Genomic DNA, 27,229 nt, shown 5'->3' on the forward strand with positions numbered 1-27,229 from the left:
AAATTCAACTAGTTATACTATGTAAATCTATTGGGTCTATTATTGAGAGAGTTGGTTGCTTGATTTATGACACTGTCATTTTTCATCGTTTATTTTATTTTTCTCACGCATGCTGTATTGTATTGTATTGTACATAATTTATGTTTGTATTTTCTCTATACTGTTGTGCAGTTTAAGAGAATAAACTATTGAATTGAATTGGGTTTGAGGCCAACTTCTTTCAGTACTAAATTTTATTCATGAAATACTACTTTACTCTTATTTTATTTCACTTTATTGTAACAAAAAAAATGGGAGCAAACAAAGCTATCGATCAATATTTTTATTAAATGTAGTAAGGGTTATGGTGGGAAAAAACCCTGTTTACCGCTAATGATATAACGCCGCTTAATGATCGATACACATATCATTAAGTGTTTAACTCTAACTAACATTAATTATTGCATTACTAGTTGATTTTTTCAACAGCTAAAACTAAATCACCGCTTATTTACAGAATTACATCATTACGCGTCACAAATGAAGAGCAGTCTTAACGCTAAAGGAAACAAACAAATATCTACGTGTTCAACCACTATTGATACAATTTTATGTATCATTACAGCATTGCAATCGAAACTTTTAATAATATATTTTTGAAAAAAAAATTGAGGTATGTCCAGTGCACGATGTTTTTTTTTCGATAGTGTCGACATCGCTGTAAAAATACCACTCCTCCTAATATCATAACCTATTCAACATGATATTAATATATGTGTTTATCTCTCTACATATTACATTGTTTAACAATATAATGGCATCGTCTTGTTAACATTGCCTTCCCCTTTTCTGTTGTTTACATCGTTCACATCGTCGACATCGCAATGTTGATCGATATCGAGTCGACGTCGTGTCTACATTGACCATCTATTTTCTTGTTAACATCGTTCACATCGTCGACATTGCAATGTTGGTTGATATCGAGTCGACGTCGTGTCAACATTACCCTACTTATTTTTCTTGTTTACATCGTTCACATCGCCGACATCGCAATGTTGGTCGATATCGAGTCGACATCGAGTCAACATTACCTTTCTTTTTTTCTTGTTTACATCATCGACATCGCAATGTTGGTTAATATCAAGTCTACGACGTGTCAACATTGTCTTCCTTTTACTCTGTTTACATCGTTCACATCGTCGACATCGCAATGTTGATCGATATCGAATTGACGTCGTGTCTACATTGCCTTTCTTATTTCTTGTTTACATCGTTCACATCGTCGACATCGCAATGCTAACGCTTCATGAAAAATATGCCAATGTGCAAGTCTTTCTGATTCACACACCAATAACTCTCACTAAACTTAAAACATTCCTTATATTTACATTTTACATGACTGTTAAAAAGCAACTTAAATATACTCAACATTTGAATCCCTTGCTTTCCTATTTCATTGCATTTTTAAAACTAACGTCGCTGCAGTTTTATTGTGACGTCACGTTAACACACGTTACTCCCTGTATATTTCTACGTGTGAGTATGCACGAAAATGGTTTTCAAATTAATTTCACAGTTGGCTTAGTAGGAAAATACAGTAAAATGTAAATATGTAGAAATAATAGCAATGTCGACGATGTAAACGCGATATCGTATCAACATTGTCAACATTGCGATGTCGACGTCGACAATGTCCTCATGTAGACACATTAATGATGTAGACGATGTAAACGCGATATCGTATCAACATTGTTTACATTGCTATCTCAACGTTGTCGTCATGTAGAGACAATAGCAATGTAGACGATGTAAACACGATGTCGTATGAACATTGTCAACACTGCGATGTCGACGTCGACAGTGTCGTCATTTAGAAACAATAATGATGTAGACGATGTATACACGATATCGTATCAACATTGTTTACATTGCGATGTCGACAATATCGATTTGATTAAGGGAACTGGACATGAATGAAAAAATTGCCCGCCAATCAGGAAGAGGAACACACAACAACCTTCCATTCATCTGCCTAAGAAATACATTCACTTGTCACAACATTTTTAATGCCATTGTGCTACGAAATATTTTTACAATTTTTGTTGTTTTGAGTTCAATACGTTGCTTTTTGTCATTTATTTATTTAAATATATATAGTACAATAAATTCTGTATAAGTACATGTGTATCAATAAGTATTATTTAGAGTACGAGTTTTCTACTGTATCAGAGATACAGGGCGGGGCTTGAGGCGAGAGCGATAGCTCGAGCCGGGCACTGCCCTGTATCTCTGATACAGTAGGAAACGAGTATTCTAAATGACTTGTGACATGACCTTTCTTATGACCTCACTAATTTACATGCGTATTTGGGTACATATCACTCAACCAATCAGATGATTTTGCAGAAAGCTGATTTAGTATCCCATTTTAAGCATTCGCAACTGAAATGCCGATTGAGGTGGACGTGCAGGTATTTATCATTTAAAAAAAATATTTAGGGGATGCATAATATAATTTGTTTTCCAAAAAAATTAAATTTAGATTTTATTACTTAGTGCTTTTTTCTCTATTCAGCTCTTGCTGGCATTTTTTTTAATTTAAGCCTCGAATTAATTAATCCAAAACAATATACAAGAATTATCGTGCAGGAATATTTTTGAAACAAAAATGCTTCGGGGAGAACGTAATCTGAGAGAAATGTCCGACAATGTCCTCCTCCTGTCGTCATATACAAAACTGAAATAAACAGAAGAAAGGAAGGGGGTCCATCCATATTTACTTCATGTTTTTAATAAAATGTAGTGTAACCAAAGGGGATCCGAGTAATCACTGGTGCCCCCATCCCACCCTCCTTGATCTTTTTTTTCTTTTTCGCTTTTGTAAATGATATTTGGTAAACTTGTATACATACGCTATTTAATTTATCAACAAGTAACGATATCACGCATATAGACTCTTGGTTGGATATAAAATAAAATCTAACCCCACGAAATACGATTTCTTTTTTTTGGGGGGGGGGGGTGTTCAAAGTAGTCATTTGTGAAGTGTCCCACTCCCCTCTTTTCTTAAATTTTTATTCCGACACTAATAAATTTACGTTGTAAAATTTTATTTTAAATTCACCTCAAATTTTGAGTATTTTAAAATACTAACAGTGCTACATGTATCATGCTAATTGAACGATTTTGTGTCTGTATATACAGATACAGCTTTCCGTCATAGCTAAAAATAAACCGTATTGTATCGTTGATATTCTGCAGATACAGTACAGTTTCTGCTCATTTGCATAAGAAACGCCCACAAAAAGTGTTCTGTATCGCAGTTACAGTATGCTTGACTTCAAAGGAAAACTCGCCGGGTCATGTCACAAATTAAACTATCTTGCAGATTTCACATTCTTTATTTACAACGAGTCTTTACATCACACTTGAACATAGTTTAAATGAAGAAATATTCCTGTTAAAATCCTTTAATAATAATGAATAATAATACTAAAAAAAACAGTGACCTTTGTTATACGTAGAAAAAAGAAAAGACGCAAAAAAATAATATATATATATATATATATATATTCATTGATTTACATCTCCGTCCACACGTAGAGAATTTGCCATCCTATCTCAAGGACACCACGGACTACATTAACAAGACGCCCTCTACTGGCCTCCCAGATCATACCCTCCTCGTGACTATGGACGTCACATCTTTGTACACCAATATTCCGCACGATGAGGGTATCGAAGCTTGTAGAGAAGTCTGGGATAGTAGGTCCATACAAATTCCTTCTACCGAGTCCCTTGCCAAGCTCCTTGAACACGTTCTCAAGTTCAACAACTTCATGTTTAATGGAGAACATTACCTGCAGGTTAATGGCACTGCTATGGGTACGAAAATGGCACCGTCTTATGCCAATGTCTTCATGGGCAGACTGGAACGCAACTTGTTACTTCAAGCACCATTTAGGCCCCATAGCTGGTTGCGTTTCATTGACGATATAGAGATGAAGTGGGTGGAATGTCGCGAGAGCCTCGAGGCATTCATTACGTTTGCCAACACCTTTCATCAGTCGATCAAATTTACAGTAGACGTATCTAATTCGAAAAACGTATTTCTAGATACCACATCCACCCTGATTGATGGTGAAATCGAATTCAGTCTCCACACCAAACCCACAGATTCCCACCTATATCTTATGCCCACTAGCTGTCATCCCCCACACACTTTTAAGGGAGTGCCTAAGGGTCTAGCCACCAGAATTCGACGCATCTGTTCGTCCCCTGGCTTATATCAGGAGCAAAGTGGTCTTCTTAAGTCCCACCTATGCAAAAGAGGCTACAATGCCCGCAACGTACAAACAGCTATTGATGAGATGGCGGGACATGACAGGCAAAACCTATTACGCTACAAAGAGAAAGAAAATAGCGGTAGGGTCCCTCTGGTAACCACATACCATCCCGTCCTTAAGAACCTAAGCGGTATCCTTCAAAAGAACCTACCAATTCTCCATTCAAACAAACGAATGGCAGAGGTCTTTAAGGAACCCCCATTGGCTGCATACAGACGCCCTAGGAACCTAAAGGACATGGTAGTAAGAACCAGACTGGACAACCCATTACCTAACGGGGGCTTTAAGACTTGCTCTGACAGAAGATGTCTTCTTTGTAAGCACAGCACTGACACAGACAGTTTTAACAGCCCTGTTACAGGCCGCAGCTACAAAATACTAGGAAGTTTGTCCTGTCATACTGACAACTGCATTTATCTCATCAGTTGCAAAGTTTGCTCCAAACAGTATATTGGTGAAACAGGAGATCTCCGCAGGAGAGTCAATAACCACCGTTCGACCATTAGGACCAAAAAACTCAATGAACCCGTTGGGGAACATTTCAACCTTGAGGGTCACAAATGGGAGGACATGACAGTAGTGGTGATTGATCATAACCCAAGATGGACAGACGCTCAGAGAAAAAGCAAAGAAAAGTTCTGGATGCACACATTGAAGTCATTCCGCCCCAATGGTATTAACAAACTGAATGACTTCACCAGAATGAACGTAAACTAGACCCGATTCCTGATGATACCAAACAAGATTATTCTCTCAATTTAGTGTAAACTCCACAGTTGATTTGCGTCACCAACTCTCGAACAACCCACATAACTATGTATTGCTTACGCCTTTGTTAATTAATTATTAATTATTTTTTACCGATAATCAGTCCTAAAACATTTCAAATTAAAATTTATAATAGATCATAATTCATATGTTAAAATGCCCCTTCTATATTATTTTTCTTTTATTTTTCTTTGGTTATTCTTTATCAAGTATAGTTACGCCATTTTGAGAGAATGAAACAATGTACGATTTACTGATTGTCGTAATTAATTAGCATAATTAATTCGTTCAATTATGTAAATCGCACTTCACCCGAGTATACCCGATAGACCGGACGCATTTCATAGCGGTCCGGATTCTTTCTTTAATAGTGTTCTTAAAAATTTCCAAATCAACATGTAACTAAGTATGTAAATATATAGTGTTTAGTAGTTTAGTAGTAGTGCTAGTTGTTTTTTGTTTCGCTTTTTCCTTTGTTCTTATGACTTTTTAACTCTTTTCTTTGTCCTGAGGAAGGGACAGGGCGTCCCGAAAATTTGACAATTTTTATTGTTCGTGTCGTTGGTCATTTTTAGTGCTTTTTATAAATTTCCATCCGTGACCTTGTATCTACTTGATAGATCCGACATTTAGGATATACAGTGTTGTCGGTTTTTTTAGTGCTTTATATATATATATATATATATATATATATATATATATATATATATATATATATATATATATATATATATATATATATATATATATTACAGACTGACATCCTCCCTATTTTTCTATTTATATTCAATAAAATGATATTTTCATTTGTATATATGACCCTTGTTGCAGCAGAAAATTGTATAAAAATAGATTCAACCAAAGCAACTCGTAATGAGAGGCTGGTCACCCTAAAGTAATAGTGCTTATTTCCATGTGTGAAATAATATAAGCGTATTTCAGAAGGAAAGAAATTTTTAATAGGTATTGTGAGAAAATCTATTCCATTTTTCTGATATGTATGTTTAATCAGCCATGAATAATAGCAAAACATAAGACAATACAAAAGTATTTAGGACACATACAACAGACGATATTTAATCTCCTACACAGATCTAGAAGATATACTCCGGTATTTTACTCTGGTATAATTTAATATTTACTCTTGAAAATGTCCACAGAAACTTTCATCCAAGAAAACCGAAAACAAACTTTAAAAAAAAAAATCTGTGTTTTTGCTTTTTGCTAACTTAATTCACTTAGCCAAAATTAAAGTTGTTTAATTAAACAAATGTATTTTCTATTAAAGTGAGAGGGCGGTCTTATTTAGCAAAGAAATCTGAATTTAGGATGACGAACGTTATTTGTGTTATTTATTCTTAATTACAGCAGCAGAAAGTGATTCTCAACGTTTTATCGTCTTATATTAACTGCATCTAGTCATTTAGCAATTGGGTAAGGCGATAGAAGGTTTCTAAAACTTAATTGTTCGTTAAACAGTTTTCTGTCGCCGTCGTAGCGCAGTAGTTAGAGCGTCTGCTCTAGAATCGCGAACTAAGGAGTTAACTGTAGGACGTTGTGTATTAAGTTGAAAAGTCGTAATTTTTTAAGCTGTAGATTTTGGTAACATCTTGTGATTTCAAATTTTCCAAAAGCTCCTTGGAATTTTTAAGTATCTACATCTGATTTACGAGGATCATTCAAAAAGTTTGTAGACTTTTGTTATAATTTTTTTTTATTTAACGTCATATTATATTCAAATTTGGTACACATATCTTATCAACCAGTCGAATAATTTGAGTAAAATAACTGGAATAGGTCTTCATATTTATAAAAATTATCAAAGATTTAGAACAGCAAAACTTGAGTAATTTACAAATTTTCACTTAATAGTATTTCCAGCCATGCCTCTAATAAATGAAGCTAAAATGAAATAAATTTGTATAAATTAAGCACAATATCAAAGTCCACAAAACAATACAAAATAGGAGCAGAGCAAATACGGACCTCCAAAACATCAGAGGTGGGATCAGGTGCCATGGGGGAGTCCCCCGCCGACCGGTCAATCCGCCGTGTGCTCCTTGTCATGATCGGGAAATAACAGAAAAATCCGTCGTCAAATTAGTTTTTAAAAATGGATTAACAATTAGTATTAAAATTGTCAGACAGCATTTGACACAATGATAAATTGTATTTCCTGACAAGGTCATTGTATCGACCGTAGAACGTAGAAAATAATGATTTTAAACGAAACTGCCGATATTCATGTTTCATCAACTTGTTTGTTAATAATTTACCTCGTTTTAGAAACTGCCATAATCAATTCTGATAAAGAGTGAACGTCTTTTTTTACATCTGGCTCTTCGTCTGGCGTAATCTCTACAGAATCCATAATATTTATGATATTCCGACGCCAGTTGAAGGATCGGGGTTCTGGAAAGTTTGCATCTTTTAAAGAAGTGATCATTATTAACTTTATTTACATCACCTGTACAAAATAACGTGTCCAGCAGGACAATAGTTATAGGGAGAACATCAACATGATGGAGCATTATATTTCAGATATTCGATATAATATTTTACATTTGGACCTTTAACAAATGAAAAAAAAAACTCGGAAAGGAAAACACGGAGGTTACAAACTGTCTTCTGGATATTTTCTTTAATTTTTGACGGAAGTTCGTAAATAAAATTGAGTCATTATGCAGCTTTCATGCAGCTTTCAATATATTATTTATTCAAATTCGGACTATATATGATAAAAATAATAATAGATTACAACTCATAACTTTAATGATTTCTTTTCACTGTGAGTACTATTTGAGAAATAATCCTGAAATAAACTTTCTTTACAATTTTATTGCTCACATATACGTCTGGCCCCGGTCTTATTGCCTAACGTCAAGGCGTCAGGCTGTATAAGGATAAATATTTTCAAGTTCCGAAACTAATAGATCATACCTAGAAATTTTGTGCAAGCTGATTTGCATTGGAATTTTTTACCTGCATTTTAAAAGAAACAGTTTCAGAAATTTGAATGATATTATTGATGCAAAATACTGTAGTGTTTACTTCCTTTAATCTTTTTGCATGGAACTATTATTCCATGTGATTCACCGTTTCAACATGTCCGTGTATCCTTTTTTCTGCATTTCTATACTACTGGATCAGTCCATTTATATCCTGCGAAAGGGATGAATCGCTCTTTTCGCGCAAAATGTCACTGCTTTCTTCGCGCCTTTTCCTTGGATTGTTCTTTTATATGAATGGGTGTTCTAACTTCTATGGATTTAGTGTTTAGCCTTTAAACCTCCTTCTAATATTACAAAAATTCTGTTCCACAAATGAATGTTTTATCTCATTCTTTTAAACAACATAGGGTATAATATATCAGTATACGGACATGCAACACTAAAAAAGAAATGATTTTTCTAATTTGTTACCCGATCCCGCGGTCGGTTTATTCCATAAATGGACTAGTCAAATAATAATAAAAAACAACGCATTTCAACAGTCGTGGTCTCTAGATGCATGAACAATGCCTCTGTTCACATGCACACAATAGATAAGAAACAAGTGTAAAATCTTAGATTTTTCTTTCCACACAGGTCTAAGTAGAGAATTTACTTAATATTTCATTGTCAGTAAATGATAATGGGACTACCCCTCCCCCCCCTTTTTTTTTTATAAAAAAAATTAATTAACACACATAACTACTGTTTACTTCAGTGGAGAAAATACACTCCAACAAAATGTGTATTTAATTAATTACATCTTTTAGAATGTTGTCAATGGTTGATTTGGTAACAGATTTTATAATAGGTGTTAAAAAGGAGTTCGAAATCAATTAAGATCCAAGGGCAGATCACTCCACTTGCAGAAAACCCCCACAGAATACCAACCCTTAATAGTATGCAGTGTAGAGATAATTCTTCTAAAATTTAAATAAAATCAAGATTTCATTTACGCAAGGTTCTCAAAAACAAAAGTATTGCTCAAAAGGTTTATCACTCCTCATGCAGATATTGATTGATTTAGTCAGGCAAACATTTTAAAAAGCTGTTACTTGTAATCATTGTTTATAACGGTGTTTGAGAGAGATATTGATATATTGATTGTGACATCACAATGCAACTGCACACACACTGACCCTCTTGTGAATACGTCTACAAATCATGTGAATCTGCTTTTTTATGTCATGATTAATGCGGTATGGAGATAACGAACAGTATTTAAGATCAAAAGTCCATTCAACCTTGGAGAATAGCAAACACGGACCTTCAAAAACATCAGAGGTGGGATCAGGTGGCATGGAGGAGTGATCATACCCTGGTGACCGGTCACACCCGCCGTGTGCTCCTTGTCATAACCGGTGAAGCGGAAAAGTCCAACTCAGTGTGTAAACAATGGTATAACAAATAGTATGAAAAATTTCTCTAAGGCTTGCTTTAAGTATTAAAAAGTTAACATAGACTTATTTCCCGGCCATACCACTCTACACCCCCTGGGAGAGATTCTCAATCTAGTGTCAATAAATTATCAAGAAATATTTTGCTTGTATAGAAATGGTGCTCTCAAAATAAAATGGTTCTAAATATTGCTCAAACTAAACCTATGTTAATCCGTAGATTTTAGATTTCGCAGAGCACGTTTTTGTCTCTGCATTCTATACTTTGGATACTTCGTTACATGTAGTCAACTGTAACTGTGCATATTAAGCAGATCAAATGTCTGTCACAAAAAATATTCACGATCCGAAGAACTGAAGATTCATATTAAAACAATGAAGTTTTATAATTCCGATGTTATTTCTACAATGGATTACATTCTTACATATTGGGAAATACATCACACTCAAATCACGAACTCTGTAGCAAAAAGGAACAAGAAAACATTGATGTAACCATCAATTGTCGCCCGGGAAATATATAAAGTAAACAATGAAAAGGGAAATGAGTCTTGATCATCAAACCGCTTCGATGTGTGTGAAAAGGCAAGCGTCTAATTGATGAAGACGATAGTCGCGAATATTTTGAAAACTTGTAGTCGGATAAAAATCAATCAAAAACGATACCGTATTAAAATTTGATCAATTCCTCAAGTAAATGTTGGCTACATAATAATAAAAAATGAAGTTAGACACACGAATCACCTACATTTAAAAATTTATTAATTTTCAATTTTAGAATATAAAACACGAACTGTGCAGAGTACGTTTATATCCGAGAAGTAAAATTTGATGTTCTAAAAAAAGGGACCTGTCGTTTTTTCGATAGTAGATGATAAGCAACTTTATATATTAAATATGGAAAACATATATATTTTTACAGATTCACTTTATGGAAGTAAATATCTTATGTATCTCGTAATTTATAAACGGAAAGAACCTTCTGATTACCAAACTTTTCAATGTTTAGAAAACCTTTAATTCTAAATAACTACTCCCAACCCAATCCCCATATACCAACACTTAAACTTATATGTATAGAGCAGCCCGGTCCTCCGGGCTGCAATGAAAAAAGGCCTGACAATTAGTATTTAAAACTAAAAGCTAAAAGAGTCCCAAAGATATCTATTCATGAAAAAATAATTTGGATTTTTAAAAACTTATTGAATCTCATTTGATCATTACATCAAGTAAATAGAACTGGTTCATAACCTATTATTTTTAAATAGTGTATAGAGGATATCTATATTGTGTGATTTGATATTGGCTTTATCCAACGAGCTGAAATGGTGTATATATTCGCGAGGCTTGCCGAGCGAATATACACTATTTCAACGAGTTGGATAAAGCCAATATCAAATCACACAATTATAGATGTTCTATTTATCTCATACGACTTTCATTTTAACAAAACTTTGAGACTTCCCCTGCGAAACTACATGAATGATTGCTAAATTCAAATTGATGACGTACAACTTGATGACGTAGCACCGTTGATGTTGACATCCCTCGAAAGAAAGTAGATCTTGTTCAAAATTTAGAATTTTTGCTATCTGCGTCTTTGAAAACATTATGTGACAATTGCTGGAGCTTTACATCAAACGGACTTCTGACTGAAAGTTGTAAGGACCATTGGATCATGAAAATGAACTCGTTTGGACGATGGCAGTACAAAATGTGATAGACAAGGCTAGGGGCTTACTGGTAGATTCATTGTTGATCCATGGTAAGTTACACCTAAATTACTAGGTAGGCATACGTAGTATAATATAAGAAAGCATTATTGAAGATGTTAAAGGAGTCTTATAACAACAACTTAACTGCTAGGCTTTACTTTCTCCGAAAACGATTTAAAGAGGGGGGTAACATCTGTCTTCAAGTAGCCAATACAGGTTCCTTGATAAAATAAGACACTTCTTTGACATATACGAGCCTTTTTCTTGCTTTTAACGATATTATCGCTCTTTATCATTCATTTTATTAGGGCAATAATAAGGATCACAAATAAAAGTTTCAAATAAAATTTTGAAGCGAGGGATCGTGTCAAAACCGGAAGTGCTATTGATAAAGCATCTACCCGTTGATAAAGCATAAGTTTATCCAACGACCTGTATCACCCACACGTATGAGATAAAAACATTTATCCTATAAAGAATTTGAAGAATTTAATAAGCTTATAGCGATGGGGCAGCAATACGGAGTAAGAACATCTTTAAGGGTTTTCGTTTCAATTAGCATAAGTTAGCATATACTTCAATATAAATATGAATCCTTAACACTGTTGCATTTTACTCCGGTGACCATTTAGGTTCTTGGGTCTTTTGCATAATCTACCTTTTTACAGTTTAAGTTTCAAAAACTTAATGAAAATGAATTCTTAAAACGAATTGTAGAGGGCGTCTTGTTTGTGTAGTCCGTTGTGTCCTTCAGATAGGACGGAAAATTCTCTACGTGTGGAGGGAGGTGTAAATGTATGTATTCAGACATTTTCTCCGTGGGGTGTCCAGTTGCGCTAAATAAAGGGCGATCTGGCATGCCTTTTTGTGTATCTTAAGAAGCAGATAGAATTTTACAAAAAACTTAGATGACCTCATTTTTTATCTCAATCTCACTTTTCCACTATATACAGGGTGTTTCAGAAAACATGAAACAGAAACATATGAAAGTTTTATGTAGAATTATGCAAAAATGGCTTCAGTTTTTGTTGATAATAACAATTTAGGGAATTATAATCATTTGAATTAATTATGACGTCACATTCAACATCACTGAAAAACAGATAATTTCATTCTAAATGTGGAATTTAATAAGGGTAATCATCAGACAGAAGTCCCAAAATTGCTATTCAAATGTGTAATATGGGATTCTGAAATATTTCTTCAGTCTTAAACTTTGGACTTGTTATAACTAATAATTGGAGGACCATTCAACTCTTTCAAATTCATTAATTAAAAGTGGGCCTCAACACTCACTTGATCACCCCCCCCCCCCCTTTTGACTTTTATCTGTTGGTATATCTAAAGGTAAAAGTTTATAAAACATAACCCAATTGCAAGAGAACAAATTAATTCAAAATGGTTCGAAAAATGAGACCTGATTCATTACCAAGAGGCCCTTTGCACTAGTAATGAGATCTTTCTTGCATCGTATAGATTTATCATTCTCCAAAATTGATGCCATTTGGAACATAATTTGTAAATAACTGAAATTTATTAACACATTTCTTTTTTCTTTTGTAATTCATTCTCTGTTTGCCAGATTAACTTCTTTTTTATAATAATAAATCTTGAGATTGTGACGTTTAATTTGATATGTTGGTGCATTGTATTATTTGAAACACCAGTAAAATGTAATCATTCAAAATGGTTGCATGTTTTCTAAAATACCCTGTAGTCCTTTCGAAAAAGTGAGACTAAGATCAAAAGTGAGCTCGTCTAAGTTTTATGGCCCCCAGGCCAGGTCTATAGTGAATAGGACTAAGTGTCTCATAGACGTTGATAGCAATCTCTTTTTTTCAAACATTTCGTCAAGAATGATAACCATTCATACTTTACGAAATACAAGGTGCTGCTCTATCTAAATGACCTGAATGATGACTATACTGTTCATGTACCCCAGAGAAGGGGTCTAAAAATCATGAAAGTCTTCCTCAAGGAACTAAAAATGTTTTATGCATTATGTAAGAAAATAGTGATGTAAAACTCATAAAAGGATTTATTTTTGCCTTTGAGTATCCTTAGAAATATGAGAAGACTCAAACTTATTTCAAAAGAAATTTAAAACATACTCGTAATAAAAATGAAAAATCATGATTTCGTTTGAAAGTAATACCAGAGAAAAGGATCATTTTATCAATACTAAAAAAAATGTACTTGAACTTTTCATTGAAAACAAGAAAAAAATGATTTTCGTCAAACTATTTATTTCTTATTCAGTAATTGTACTCAGCATCATTGCAACTACCCAAGCACCATGTCGGACAGTCAGACCCATTTTTACAGAGAATTTGAGACATCCTGTTGGCAAAATCGTGGCAGTTGTTCCTGAATAATTTATATTTTCCATATTTACATCGGTAGTTTCTGGCGCATCCCTCGATGCAACTGAGGCTCAACGTACTGTACCCTGCTGGATTATTCTCTATTCCACCACTGCAGCGGTCTCCGTAAAATCGGCTGTTTGAAATATAGACCTTTGATGTATCTAAAAAGAGTGGTTCATGAGATTCAAGGCTCACCCGAGTTACATTCACGTTAAAAAAAATTGATCTTGTTCTCTAATTTTGCACAAGCAATCTATTCAGGAATCTGATTTGTATTAATTTGAATCTGAACTTCATAACGGAGGATATTTGCATATTAAAGGATCTAATCATGATCGACATTACCTCTCTTCAAAGTACATTAGTAAAAAAAACCCTCTTATTTATAAGTTTATGTTTATCTCCTAATGTGACCACGAACTAGGCCAGGGGTTAGGAATTGATTAAACGGAATGAACCTGCATGTTTATGTTACTAGTTATAGCCATCCTTTTCTGAGAGTAATCTATCGCTGGGACCATAATTAGAAGAAAAGTGAATTCACCCATTGTTAGGGAGCTTTCAAATAAAGTTCCTTTTCTACTGGTCCAGCGGTTCTTGAGCAGAAAGGTTGACCCCAAGAATTTGTTTACAATTCCTTAACCTTACCTCGTTGGGAAATAGAATGACTCCTTTGCCTAAGATTGTTGTGTTTAGTTCAATTGATATTAGCGTATTGGTTTTGGTGAAGAACTCAAAAATATAAAACGTTTACGGATGGACAGAAAGACATCTAGACATCTAAATTGGCGTAATTTAAACGAAGTACGGACGACAAGTGACCATAAAAACTCACCTAACCTTATAGCTTTGGAGAGATAAACAGGAAGATTGGTACAAAACAGAAATGTTCTTTTAGGAATGTAAAAAAGAGAAAATATTGTGACTAAGACATTATTTTGAAAATTCGTGTCACTTATTCGCAATTTTAAATGCTTGAAGTATAAAAATTAATAACTTACCCATGAAATCGAAGTATTTTCCCTGGTAGTAAATGAATCGATGGCTGAATTCTCGATTATTCCTTTGTGGTGCACTTCGTTTGCCTTTAAGAACTTTTCTAATCATGCAGCTCAAGTTTGTTGTACCAAAATAGTATGCCGAGGCTCCAACTATGTTCAGATTTAAACTTTAAAAATGTCTTTCAACATGAATTTAGTTTCATGATTTGTAAAACATAATTGTTTAAATACATTGAAGAAAAAGTAAAACATTTAAAATTTAAAATTTTCTTGATCAAGTTTCATAAGATTTGAGCTGGATTTAAAGACAGATGATCCAAGTAAACTTTTATTTTTTAAAAAAATCATGAAAATAATGAGTCATAATTATATAAGTAATACAAAGGAATTTAGCCACATAGTTTTATTCAAAGTTTCACAATAATGGGATTTAAAGTGAAAAAATGTATAGATTAATAGGGATAATTGAATATATATAGGTGTAATTTTGAAAATTAAATTTGAACATAATTTTGAACATCTTAAAAAGTTTACAATTTCCTCATATATAGGAAATTTATTATTTATATTATTTATAACCAAAGTAGGTCGGAGTGTTTATAGGCATCCGATTCTTGTTTGTATCATCTGTCTTTAAAGTTTCAAAATACAAAATTAGATCAATGATAAGTACTGCAGTCAATGTATACTTACCTTTGTATTGACATGGCTTTTTAATCCACCAAGCATCGGACTCTGCTCGGAATATGGTAAAAATGACGATGAAAATCTAAGAATCAATGAAAAATTAGCATCATTATTGAGATTCCATGGCTCATATTTGATCAAATGCGATAAGCAATAAAAGATTATGAACTGATTTACATAGATCGTTTGGATTTGCATATCAGTATTTAAACACTATTTAATAGTATTTCTTAAGCTGATCCTTAAGAGAGTGATTGTTCTCCTAAAAGTTTGTTAAACAATAAAAATTATTAAAATCATTATAATAACACAATAAGTAAAGCATACTTCTTTCACAGGAAAACAATTTTGTAATTTGAAATCAGAATACATTTTTTGAGAAAATTTCAATCTTTACCCTTGTACATAGTAAATCAATTTTTTAAATGTGAAACTTCTAATTTTAAATATATTTCTTGTGACATTGTTATACCTTTAGTGTATTATTGTCTGCTAAATGAATGAAATATGTAGAATAAATATTCTCATTATCACTTGATATTTTGAAAACAAATCAAGGGTTTAAAAATTCATCCCTCAATTATAACCAGTCGATTTTATTTTCTTCCATCATAGTGTATAGAAACCAAATTATAATCAAAATTGTCCCTTTTAAGATATAAGATAAAAGAACAAGCACTAAATTTTAAATTCTTACATATTATAAATAACGACATACCAGTGAAAACTGCATCTCATTCCATAAAATGAAATGTACAGAAACATTGGTTTACGATTATATTATAGTGTCATTAGTAATCGAACACCTGTGTACCTGACATTTAATATGGGTGTTCCAAGCAGACCTATCTCACAAAAAATAATGTTTACAAAAAAAGGACAGGAAAAAGTAAGAAAAATATGTATCTGAAGGAACATTAAATTCGTCCCCATTTATATTAAAAAAACCAGTCCTTTAATAACATTAGAAATTCATGAAAATGCAATTTACATTACAAATATTCATATATACATATTATATCATTTTATTACAAATATGCATCTACAGTCGATACAATAACCTTGTCAGCAAATGCAATTTATCATGGAGTCAAATGCTGATTGACTTTTTCATACTAATTCCAAGGCCACTTTATACACACTGAATTGCCGATAAAGTCTTCCGTTATTCCAAATCATGAGGTCCGTATTTGCTATGCTGGACTACAGAGCTTGAAAACTGTTCGTTATCTCCATGTATTTCATTCATAACACAGCATTAAATTTTTGTTCAGAAAACAATTTTAAAATAATTATTAAAAAATAATTTTACATTTGTAACAAAGTTTACGTTACATATGCTATTTGAATGTTTTTGCATTTGAATATCGATGAATGTAAATCAAATATTGCCACTCTTTTCAAAATAATCCATCTTTTAGACAAACCTTTGCTAGACAATCTGCTGCATTAACGTGACATTATTTCGCCCAATCTAAGTATGACATAATAAAAAGTCTGTGTAACGATTTTGTGGAGCAACTGCAGCAGCTGTTTGTTTTTTTTAACTTTTGATATGAATCTGAAGAAATATATTTTTAAAAAAGCAGATAAGCAGTCATGACATGTTCAAATAAATTTCAAGTTTTAACGCGTTTCGAATTAATTTTCCCGCAACCTTTCTGTGCGTTTTCTAGAAAAGTATTTAGTGGTTTTACATGAAACAAGGGTTCTCCAATTGCCGTTTAACAAGGCAGACCCGCCAGATTTAAATTCCGTTGCGCCATAGTTAAAAGATCATCGCCATAGAGATATTAGAGCCACAGTAAGATCCTCCTTGTCAATACGACAAAGGTATGAAGAATTTATTAACCAAATAAGCCTCTTAATTAAGTACCGTTTTCAGTTTTGTATGCTAAACTGTCAAGTTATTTGAATTAGCACCAGTTGTTTGGCTTGCACAATCAATTAGCTTCTAGACCTCGCTGGACACTTGAAGCCGGTTTTTTTCACACTTAACCATAATTAAAAGGAACTTATGAATAGTGTAATCCCGTTTTGCACATATTTGATAATTAGGTGTAGAATAGTAGTATTAAATGTGTTTTTATAACAATTATAGACCAACTCTGGATAGGATATATCTGTTTTTTACTTATGTTTTAGAAAACGACAGAATTATTATTAATTATTTTTAAAATGTATGAGATAAATTAGCTGGAATTTTTTTTTTAAACTTTTATATTCAAAATAAAGTATTATATTTAGAGAAAAATTCAAAGTCTATAAAATCAACATATTAAAGACTTCCGACTTCTCAACTTTATGCACCAACATTCTCCAAATAAAATAGGTCTGGACAATTTCCAAATAAGGAAGTCAAGAGCGATAACTGTGAATTGCTATAAATACACAGAACAAAAAAAGGCGCCAGTCATTCTGACCAATCAGATAACAGCATTAAGACAAACTCATGAGAAAATAAATAAAAACTAGAGCAAAGCTCGTTGCAAAGCAACGAGTAGGTCTTCCGTCCTGTTTGACCGGAAGTAGGTTTCATTTTTAACAAAAATGAAAAAAAAACGCCTAAAATGGTTTGAATCCTCTAAAGCCATGTTAATAAATGCAAAAATAAGGCAATTTTTGCTACTTCCGGTTTGACAGGAAGTGACGACGACGAACGGGAAATAAATTTTTATGCTCCCAGAGACATATGTTACCCAAAAACTTGTGAAGAACGGCAAAAATACGTGTTTTCCGACTACTTCCGGTTCGGCCGGAAGTGACGACGCCGGACGTTTCTTGATGACCCCAATAGATTGACCTTGACATTTCAAACAACTTTGCTTCTTTGACATATTTCAAATTCTCAATACTTTTTGAGATATAAAGAAAAAACTTTTAGCCCCTCTAGGCCCTTAACTTTAGGGGCCAGCCCTTTTTTCGAGATATCATTTAAAAGATCTTTAAATTCTGCACCTTTTTTGTTATACATGTCTTAACAAAATATTTCTAGGTAAAAAGTTATCGTTGAAAATGTGTCAAAATTTTTGAAATTCTTAATAGGACTATTTTCGGACCATAGTGAGCGTCGGCGTTTCGTATTTCTGGTGACAATGATATACTCAATTCACTTCTCCAAAGGTTGCTCTATCATCACTGAAAATTTCATACTTCTATCTTCAACGGTTTTTGAGAACATTGCCGGACAAAGTGACCCTCTAAAAATGACAAAATCGCGAAAATCTAAGAACCGGAAGTGACGTCATCAAACTAAAAAATTTTATTTCTAGATTTTTTGATGTTCTATCAGACCTGAAAGTTTCATAAAAATCCATCGAGCCGTGCACAAAATCGGTAAGAAAAAAAATGATAATAAGAAAACTAGAGCCGAGCTCGTTGCAAAGCAACGAGTAGGTCTTCCGTCCTGTTTGACCGGAAGTACATCTGCAACTTTCATTTTTCAAAAGAAATGAGTAATGAAGTCCAAAAATGGTTTAATCCTCCAAATCTATATTTAACTATTGCAATATTAAGCCATTTTTGGCTACTTCCGGTTTGACCGGAAGTGACGTCGACGGAAGGAAAATTAAGATTTAAGCTTCCAGTGACATATGTAACCCAAAAACCTGTCAAGAACGGCAAAAAATGATATTTTTGACTACTTCCGGTTTGACCGGAAGTGACGTCGCCGGACGTATTTTGACGACCTCATTTGATAAGGCTTGTCATTTTGAACAACTTTGCTTCTTTGATGTATTACAAATTCTCAATACTTTTTGAGATATAAAAGAAAAACTTTCGGCCCCTTTTGGCCCTTTATTTTAGGGGCCAGCCCCTTATCGTTGATGTCATTTGAAAAATTGTGATATTCTTCACAACTTTTGTTCTATATGTCTTTACAAAATATTTACATGTAAAAAGATATTGCCAAAAATGTGTGAAAAATTTCTAAATTCCCGATAGGACTTTTTTCGAGCCATAGCGAGCGCTGACGTGCGGCACTTCCGGAGAAAAAGAGAGGTGTGTGTCACATCAGCACATATTGCTCTATAATCGCTGAAAATCTCAAGTTTCAGTCTAAAAGCATTTTTTGAGAAAAAGAAAAATGATGGACAATGTGACCCCCTGAAAATCACCAAATCGCGAAAATCTCAAAACCGGAAGTGACGTCATCAAAACAAAAAATTATATATCAGCTTTGTCTGATGTTCTATCAGTCCTGAAAGTTTCATGAAAATCTATCCAGCAGTTTCCGAGAAATCGTGTATACAAAATCGGTAAGAAAAAAAAACAATAATAATAACTAGAGCAAAGCTCGTTGCAAAGCAACGAGTGGGTCTTCCTTCCTAGCGATAAGCAAAAGATTAAATGTTTCTGTCTAGATTGTCAACTTTGCTAACATTCTCTTTTTCGATTTGTCTCAAAAACCCTTACTTGAATTCTTTAATTTGGTGTGAGCATGAGGTCTAAAGGGTACTCTCTCTAACAGCATTCTTGAAATCGTATCCACAACAGTTTAACTTCCAATATTATGACTTTTGATATCGGATATATCATGTTTGTTGCAATTATGTTTGTGAAACGTGTCATACTACAGAAACATAAGTGTTTTGCTACATTACCATCTTAAAAATGGCTTTAAAATCATTTAATATACAATATAACTAGGTAAATAAAATAAACAAATTATATAATAATTCAAAAAATCCAAATGTATTTACAATAATGATGAACAATCTTCATTAGTTGCAATCAGTAAGTAGAACAATACTTTTATAATAAACGCACAGAAATGTGTTGTGTATGTTTGGAATTTGAAGCTTTCCACTAGCAACTGGTGGTACCTCAATAGGAGTGTAAAATTCTCTGAAAGGTATATTATGAACATATTACATATGGCTGTGTATTCTTTTTTAGCGGCTTTGGCGGAATGCAGCAATCACTAAATCAAGTACAAAGCTAAAAGTCTTGTACATAAACATAAATAAGAATATCTACGCTAACTTATTCAAAAGTCAATTTCCACCAAATATTGTACAAGCTAAATATAATACATTTACAGCATTAAAGAAACAAATCTCTTTGAAGGTATTGCCCTGCATAAGAACAATTTGAATCCCCTACACTAAGGATGCTCTGTGCCTAGTTTCACTTTGGTTCTGGAAAATGATATTGTGAAATTTTAGACAATGATGATAATGGATAAAATTATGTTTTTAAAAAATTTACTGGTTCCTTTAGTTCAGATGGGCTAATAAGTATGCAACAGGCACAGTTTTGGAGTTGACATTGAAATGCGACTGGACATCTCTTCAATCTTGTTTTAGAAAACTACATGTACATGCCCTATGTACTGAATTCCTTGGAATCATACACATGTTTATGCCTTTAATTAGTTGTATGTGCCAAAATAACAATTTTTTTTACATTATACTGTAAAAAATACACATACATGTATTACAAGATCTTATATTCCTGCTGAAGACAGAGGATCTATCTTAATCATTAGAATAAGTAAGTCTAAACTTTGAAAGGGAAGACCTTAATAAAGAGGTCAACATGCTACACAAACAAAATATTATTATATTTAAAAATAACATTTATTCCAATGTAATTACTGGTACATGTATTTCTGTTACAAAAACTATTTCACTTGAAAAACTGAGAGCAATTGATATGTTCATATTTGTGGATTTATGTTGTCAAATCAAAATTTAAAAATGATACACAGTGTGTTTAAAAATTGTCTTCACAAACCAAAACTTGACTTATTTTCACTATGCTGTTTATTCCATGTCACATCCAAACAGATGATCTTCTGGCAAATCATGGTCATGCTTGGTATCAAAATTCAGTATTCAGATGAGTCACACCTATCCAAAAGAAATTGAAATTTTTTAATTTATAATTCTTTTACTAATAAAAAGTGCAATTCATGAGATTATAAATTAGATTATCAAATTGAGAGATAAGATATTGTCACATTTTCTGTGTATAATTTGTAAATTTTAATGTACTCTTTCATCAATTAAAAGAAGTTTACACCAATTAAGGCAGTCATTTATGCTATCCCCTAATAAGACAACATACAAGTGCAAAGTAATAATGCACTAGCGGGTTTAGGATAATGTGCTAGAGTATTTATGACAACATACTAGCACGAGGTGACAATGTGCTAGCAGGTACGTCAGTGATAATATGCCAGCACACTGAATCCAACATGCAGTGAAGCTAACACTCAACAGATTGTTTAGAGTTGTGTTTGCATGATATTTTGTTTTGTGTAAACACAGCAGCGTGTTGTTTAAAGCTGCATTGGAGTGGCAGTCTGTTGAAATTAACATGCTAACACACTGCAACACAAACACGCTGTCTCGCTAACACAAGTTCACACAACACGCTGTCTTGCTAACACAAGTTTTACACAACACGCAGTCTCGCTAATACGAGTTCATACAATACACTGTCTAGCTAACACAAGTACATGCAACACACTGTCACGCTTAGATGAATTCACACAACACACTGTCACGCTAACATGAGTTTACACAACATGCAGTCTCACTAACACGAGTTTACACAATACACTGTCACGCTAACACGAGTTTACACAATACACTGTCACGCTAACACAAAGTCACAAAACAGGCTGTCTCACTATTCACTAACACAAGTTCGCACCAAATGCTGTTGCGATAACACACTGTCATCCTAATACCATTTCACACAACACACTGTCATTCTAATACCATTTCACACAACACACTGTCAGGCTAACACGAGTTCACACAACACACTGTCACGCTAACACGAATTCACAAAACAGGCTGTCTCACTATTCACTAACACAAGTTCGCACCAAACGCTGTTGCGATAACACACTGTCATCCTAATACCATTTCACACAACACACTGTCATCCTAATACCATTTCACACAGCACACTGTCAGGCTAACACGAGTTCACACAACACACTGTCACGCTAACACAAATTCAAAAAACATGCAATATCCCTAACACAAGTTCACATAACACGCAGTCTGGCTAACACGAGTTCACACAATATGCAATCTCGCTAACACGAGTTCACACAACACACTATCTCTCTAACACCAGTTCACACGACAAATTTTCAGGATAACAAGTTCACACAACACACTGTCACGCTAACACGAATTCACACAACATGCTGTCTCGTTAATAAGAGTTCACACAACACGCTGTCTCGCTAACATGAGTTTACACAACACGCAGTCTCGCTAACACGAGTTTACACAACACGCAGTCTCACTAACACGAGTTTACACAACACGAAGTCTCGCTAATACAAGTTCAATCAACACTCTGTTTAGCAAACACGAGTTTACACAACACACTGTCACACTTACACTTTATACACGATTTCACACAACACGCTGTCCCGCTAACACGAGTTTACACAACACATCGTCAAGCTAACAAGAATTCACACAACCCACTGTCAGGCTAACACAATTAAGTTCACAAAACACACTGCCTTGCTAACACAAATTCATACAACACACTGTCTCGCTAACACAAGTTCACACAACACACTCACATTGCTGAGTTTAAAGTAAAGGTCTACCCTAATTTGAAGAGGTTTAACACTAACATATCTCTATATTAGTAAAGAGCTTCAAATTTAAGACAAAAACATTTATGCAGTAATGTTCCTTAACATGCATCTGGCATATAAAATGAATGAGACCTTAAAAACCTCACAGTACATGTTTACTTAGCTAAGTAAAGGTCTAAATTGATGCTATTCAACAATATATATCAACATCTCTAAGTATGTGAATGAGTGAAATTCTCAAATAAATATTATAAATCAAAGTATCAATAAGAAGCTGAACCTTACGTCGCAGGTTCCAATCCCATTGCTAAATGCTTTAGACAGGTTACTCCTATGAGACTGCATAAACCAAGATTCTGTGTCACGGTAGGTGTTAGCACAAAATGGATCTCATACTTCTTAAAGGCAATAAGTGCTGAGTACAAGTCTATATTTGCAGCTTAAATACCATCCCAAGTGGTGGCACCATGAAATGACTGAAAAATGTATGATTAAGGCAAATAAACAAACATTAAACCATAACAGCAGTCTTATCAAACAAAAAAGCAAACTTTCTATTATTACAATTTTTTAAAACAAATTTCTTTTGCAATTTAACTGAGCAATATTTGTCCTTTTTTGTCAGTAAAGTATGATATTAAATAATTAAGACTTTTTGAGAACATCTATTTATAGCGAGTCCAGACAGCAGCACAAATCCCTGCCCATAATGCGAGCTCTTATGATAAGACCTTGGCAAAAGAAGAATTGTGACTTGCACATTGCTCCACACAATTTTTCCGCAGCATACTTTGGACCCACAGTGCTTAGCTTCTTTAACATGTTTAAGCTACATTCAAAATTCATTTCTATTTAATTTGAATTAGCTATCTTTACTCATGTTCACATGGAGCTAATGGGAAGTAATTTAACGAGCAGTGAATTCATTCGAATTAAACATTTGAATAAACTCTCAGTGTGAACACTGAGCATGGATGCACCAAATGTCAAATGCGGCTTGACAAGCACAATCTTAAATTAAAACTAAATAAGTATCTGCCCTCACCCTTACAGTCACACTGTCAATATATAATTAGTTGAATATATTCTGTAACATTAAGTGCAGTTTGAATTATAGAGTATGATCACTATGATAGATAGTAGGACTGTTGAAATTACATCCTCAAATTTAAAAAAAAATAAAATATAAAGCTGTGGGGATTTACAAGCTAAACAGAGAGCGTCTGAACTGTAAAACAGATAATATATCGGTGTGTCTGTGTATTTCTAATAACATCAATGTATGTCACTGTCATGTAATCAGTAGTGTAAATTTTAAGTAATAAAAATATTCTAACCTTCATTCCAATGGTCCAAGCCAATCATACATTAAAATGTCGCCGTCAGCTCTTTCATCACACGATACAATTATCACTGGGGAATCCGAAGCAGAGTCAAGAGTGTTCATCCTTGTTAATGTGACAGTCAGAATTTCCTCGTAAACAATTCACACAAGATTCTTAGAATATATGAATCGGCATAATTCTGCTTAGAATAATGTTCCAGAGAAGTGACAAAGTACTTCGTAGCTGCAGATTAAATGAGTGTACATGTCTACAAACGGATTCTTTGTGAGAAAATGTTCAACTTCACAAATCATTCTAGTTTCAGTTTGTAAACCATGGCAAATATGTGTCCAACGTCGACTCGAAGGGGCACACTAAAAACGGGATATACTAGAGACCTGATATTTACATGACGTTTTAATTTTTAATTTGTAACACAAGAGAATAATGTTCTCGTACTTCTTTTATTCTTGATTTGAATGAGTATTCAAAAATTATGATGATTATGATGATTATGATGACAGTGGTACTAAAATAAACAATACACAATTGAAAATGATAGTCATAAAAAATAAATGTAAACAAGTACAATATCACCTCTTGACATTTCAATATTAGGAAAAAGTAATGTTCACTTCATTAAGAAATATTTATGACAGTCAGACTTCTATTACACTTTATCATACAGCATATAATCTAAGCAAGAAATAAATATGCAGTATATATAATAAGTAATAAAAAATGTACACAGCTCACAAACCTAAGTAAGGAATACAGTATGGCCGCTTCCGGTCACTGTGACGTCATCACACAAGGACTGTCCACTATAAATACAATCAGGTCTTACTACTCAATTCATACAAACTATACATACATGTACTTGACAAAGAACCACTATTATAATAAAAATGTTTTGCATTGAACAATCTTTTAAAAACATATTATCAGGGCATCTATTATTTTTATCCTGTAAACATACTTATAAACAAATGACTAGATGGTAACATCAGGACATCCTTTCTGACTAGCAATAAATAACTTTCAATCGGGAAATTACACAGTTGCATATTTCACAAAATATAGAATAATCATGATTCACTTGTGACATAAGTACCTAGTCTAATATGAATGTAAGACAAAAATATCATTACTCACATATATCAGACAAAAAGGCGTTTAGTAACACGGCTGACACACGTCTTCACTAGTCAACATCTACTGTGAAAATACCGCCAAAAGATGGCCTACTGTACATTCGGTAAATTGACCAATCAATGGACAGATTCACAAGTGTAAAAAATGAATTATAAAAATTACTTACAGCCAAATACTAACGTTATTTCAGTTATTCAAAAAGGATTTAAACATAAAAATAATTTTCCTTTTCATAATTTATAAACTTTATAAAAATTTCAATCTGAATCTCGAACCCGATGCAAAATATACTTCGCCCTCTTACACATTTCCCCCCTTTTGTCATTGCTTTCCACAGCAATGAAAAGGTTTTTAAAAAAAAATAAAAATTTCTATCACAACATTCAGATATATACACAATTCAACACAATCAAATGAAATAACATAATTACATCTGATTTTGTCTTGCCCACGAATCACTTAAAGTAGCACTTAATGTAGCACCAAGATTCACAATCGCATCACTTAGTTCTTTAAAATTTGTCGGTCCAGCGGAAATTTGATTGCACGGTACGGTACTCTTAGGTAAGTTGAACGGGTTAGAATGTTTCCCTGCCGTCATTCTCTTACTTCGTCGAGGTGGTGTCACTTCTACCGTCTCTTCTTCTGAATCTTCCCTGCTTGTTGAAGGAACACACGGTTTTTCTATCGCAGCTTCTTCCAAATTCTCAGCGGTTGCAGAATGTTCTTCCTCTTGAACTTGTACGGTCTGTTCTGGTATATACTCGAGGTCAGATTCTTCAGAACTGGAACATCCATAATTCGAATTCACTTTTACAGCTGTGTCTAAGATTTCTTTCCTTGTCACATTCTTGATCGGGCCAGATCCGTCTGCCAGCTGAATGGAATACACATTATCACCGAGGTATTTCACAACTTTGTATGGAGTAGCACACCATGTATCCTGAATTTTGTTTCTTCCAAGAATGCGGTTCCTCGTAAGAACTCTTGTTCCAACTGGAATGACTGAAACACTGGCTTTCTTGTTCCTCTGTTGATTCCGCTGTTCTGCAGATTTTTCCGTATTAGACAATGCCAACTTTGATGCTTCCAACATCTTCTTCTTATGGTCTCGTATCCAATCATCCATAGGTAAGTTTTCAATGTCATCATCTGAAGATTTGTGTAATCCAAGCATCAAATCGATGGGAAGTGTTGGTTCTCGTCCGAAAAACAAGAAATGTGGAGAGTAACCAGTCGATGAATGAACAGTGGCATTGTAGATATACACTAAGTATGGAAGATATTCAGGCCATTTCCTTTTCTTTTCTGGAGGTAATGTTCTCAGTCTGTCATGCATGGTCCTATTGAATCTTTCACATTGTCCATTCCCTTCCGGACGATAAGGCGTTGTCCGGGATTTTTCAATGTTGTAGTAACTACACAGTTCTTGAACAATGAAACTCTCAAAATTGCGTCCCTGGTCACTATGGATACGCTTAGGGATTCCGAAATTCACAAACCAGTTTTTAACAAGAATTTTTGCAACAGTATTTGCTTTCTGGTCTTTACATGGTACAGTCTGGGTAAATTTAGAGAAAATGTCTGTCATAATTAACACATTCTCACGTCCATCAGATGATTTTTCTAACAGAGTAAAGTCAATGGCCAGAATTTCTTGAGGTTTATACGCAATTAAATTACTCATCGTAGGCTTAATCGCTGGAATTGGAGCTTTCCCTATTAAACACCTTTCACAAGATTTACACCATTTCTGGACATCTTGTAGCATCCTTGGCCAAAAACATCTTTTCTTCAGTAAAGAATAAGTTCGTTCAACACCTTGATGACCTGCATGGTTGTGAATATTTTCCAGAACGGTCTTCTTCAGAACTTCAGGAAGTAATAGCTGTCTCTGTTCACCAGTCTCATCTGTGATCTT

General features: G+C 33.8%; 1 protein-coding gene and 1 long non-coding RNA gene across 2 annotated transcripts; both read right to left on the bottom strand.

Annotated features, from left to right (window-relative positions):
- Positions 1 to 13,421: 13,421 nt before the first annotated feature.
- LOC134278226 (uncharacterized) lies at positions 13,422 to 16,000 on the bottom strand. The gene is made up of 4 exons (XM_062760544.1): positions 15,968 to 16,000; positions 15,256 to 15,331; positions 14,563 to 14,712; positions 13,422 to 13,722 (listed from the first exon to the last, which is right to left on the bottom strand). The coding sequence occupies exons 1-4, from the start codon at positions 15,980 to 15,982 to the stop codon at positions 13,451 to 13,453; spliced, it is 513 nt and encodes a 170-aa protein (XP_062616528.1). The 5' UTR covers positions 15,983 to 16,000; the 3' UTR covers positions 13,422 to 13,450.
- Positions 16,001 to 20,023: 4,023 nt separating this feature from the next.
- LOC134278227 (uncharacterized) lies at positions 20,024 to 24,469 on the bottom strand. Its single transcript, XR_009994398.1, has 3 exons — positions 24,166 to 24,469; positions 23,114 to 23,304; positions 20,024 to 21,104 (listed from the first exon to the last, which is right to left on the bottom strand). It is a non-coding gene; the product is annotated as an uncharacterized LOC134278227 (long non-coding RNA).
- Between the last annotated feature and the right edge of the window lie 2,760 nt (positions 24,470 to 27,229).

Source organism: Saccostrea cucullata, unplaced genomic scaffold (genome assembly GCF_032062105.1).
Source record: "Saccostrea cucullata isolate Sc308-1 unplaced genomic scaffold, CSIRO_AGI_Scuc_v1 ctg6723, whole genome shotgun sequence".
NCBI lineage: Eukaryota > Metazoa > Mollusca > Bivalvia > Ostreida > Ostreidae > Saccostrea > Saccostrea cuccullata.

Coding starts and splice junctions, on each gene's coding strand:
- LOC134278226 (XM_062760544.1), bottom strand. Junction 14,713..15,255: donor AAAGCCATGTCAATACAAAG/GTAAGTATACAT, acceptor ATCTGAACATAG/TTGGAGCCTCGGCATACTAT. Junction 13,723..14,562: donor AAAATACTTCGATTTCATGG/GTAAGTTATTAA, acceptor CACTCTTTTTAG/ATACATCAAAGGTCTATATT.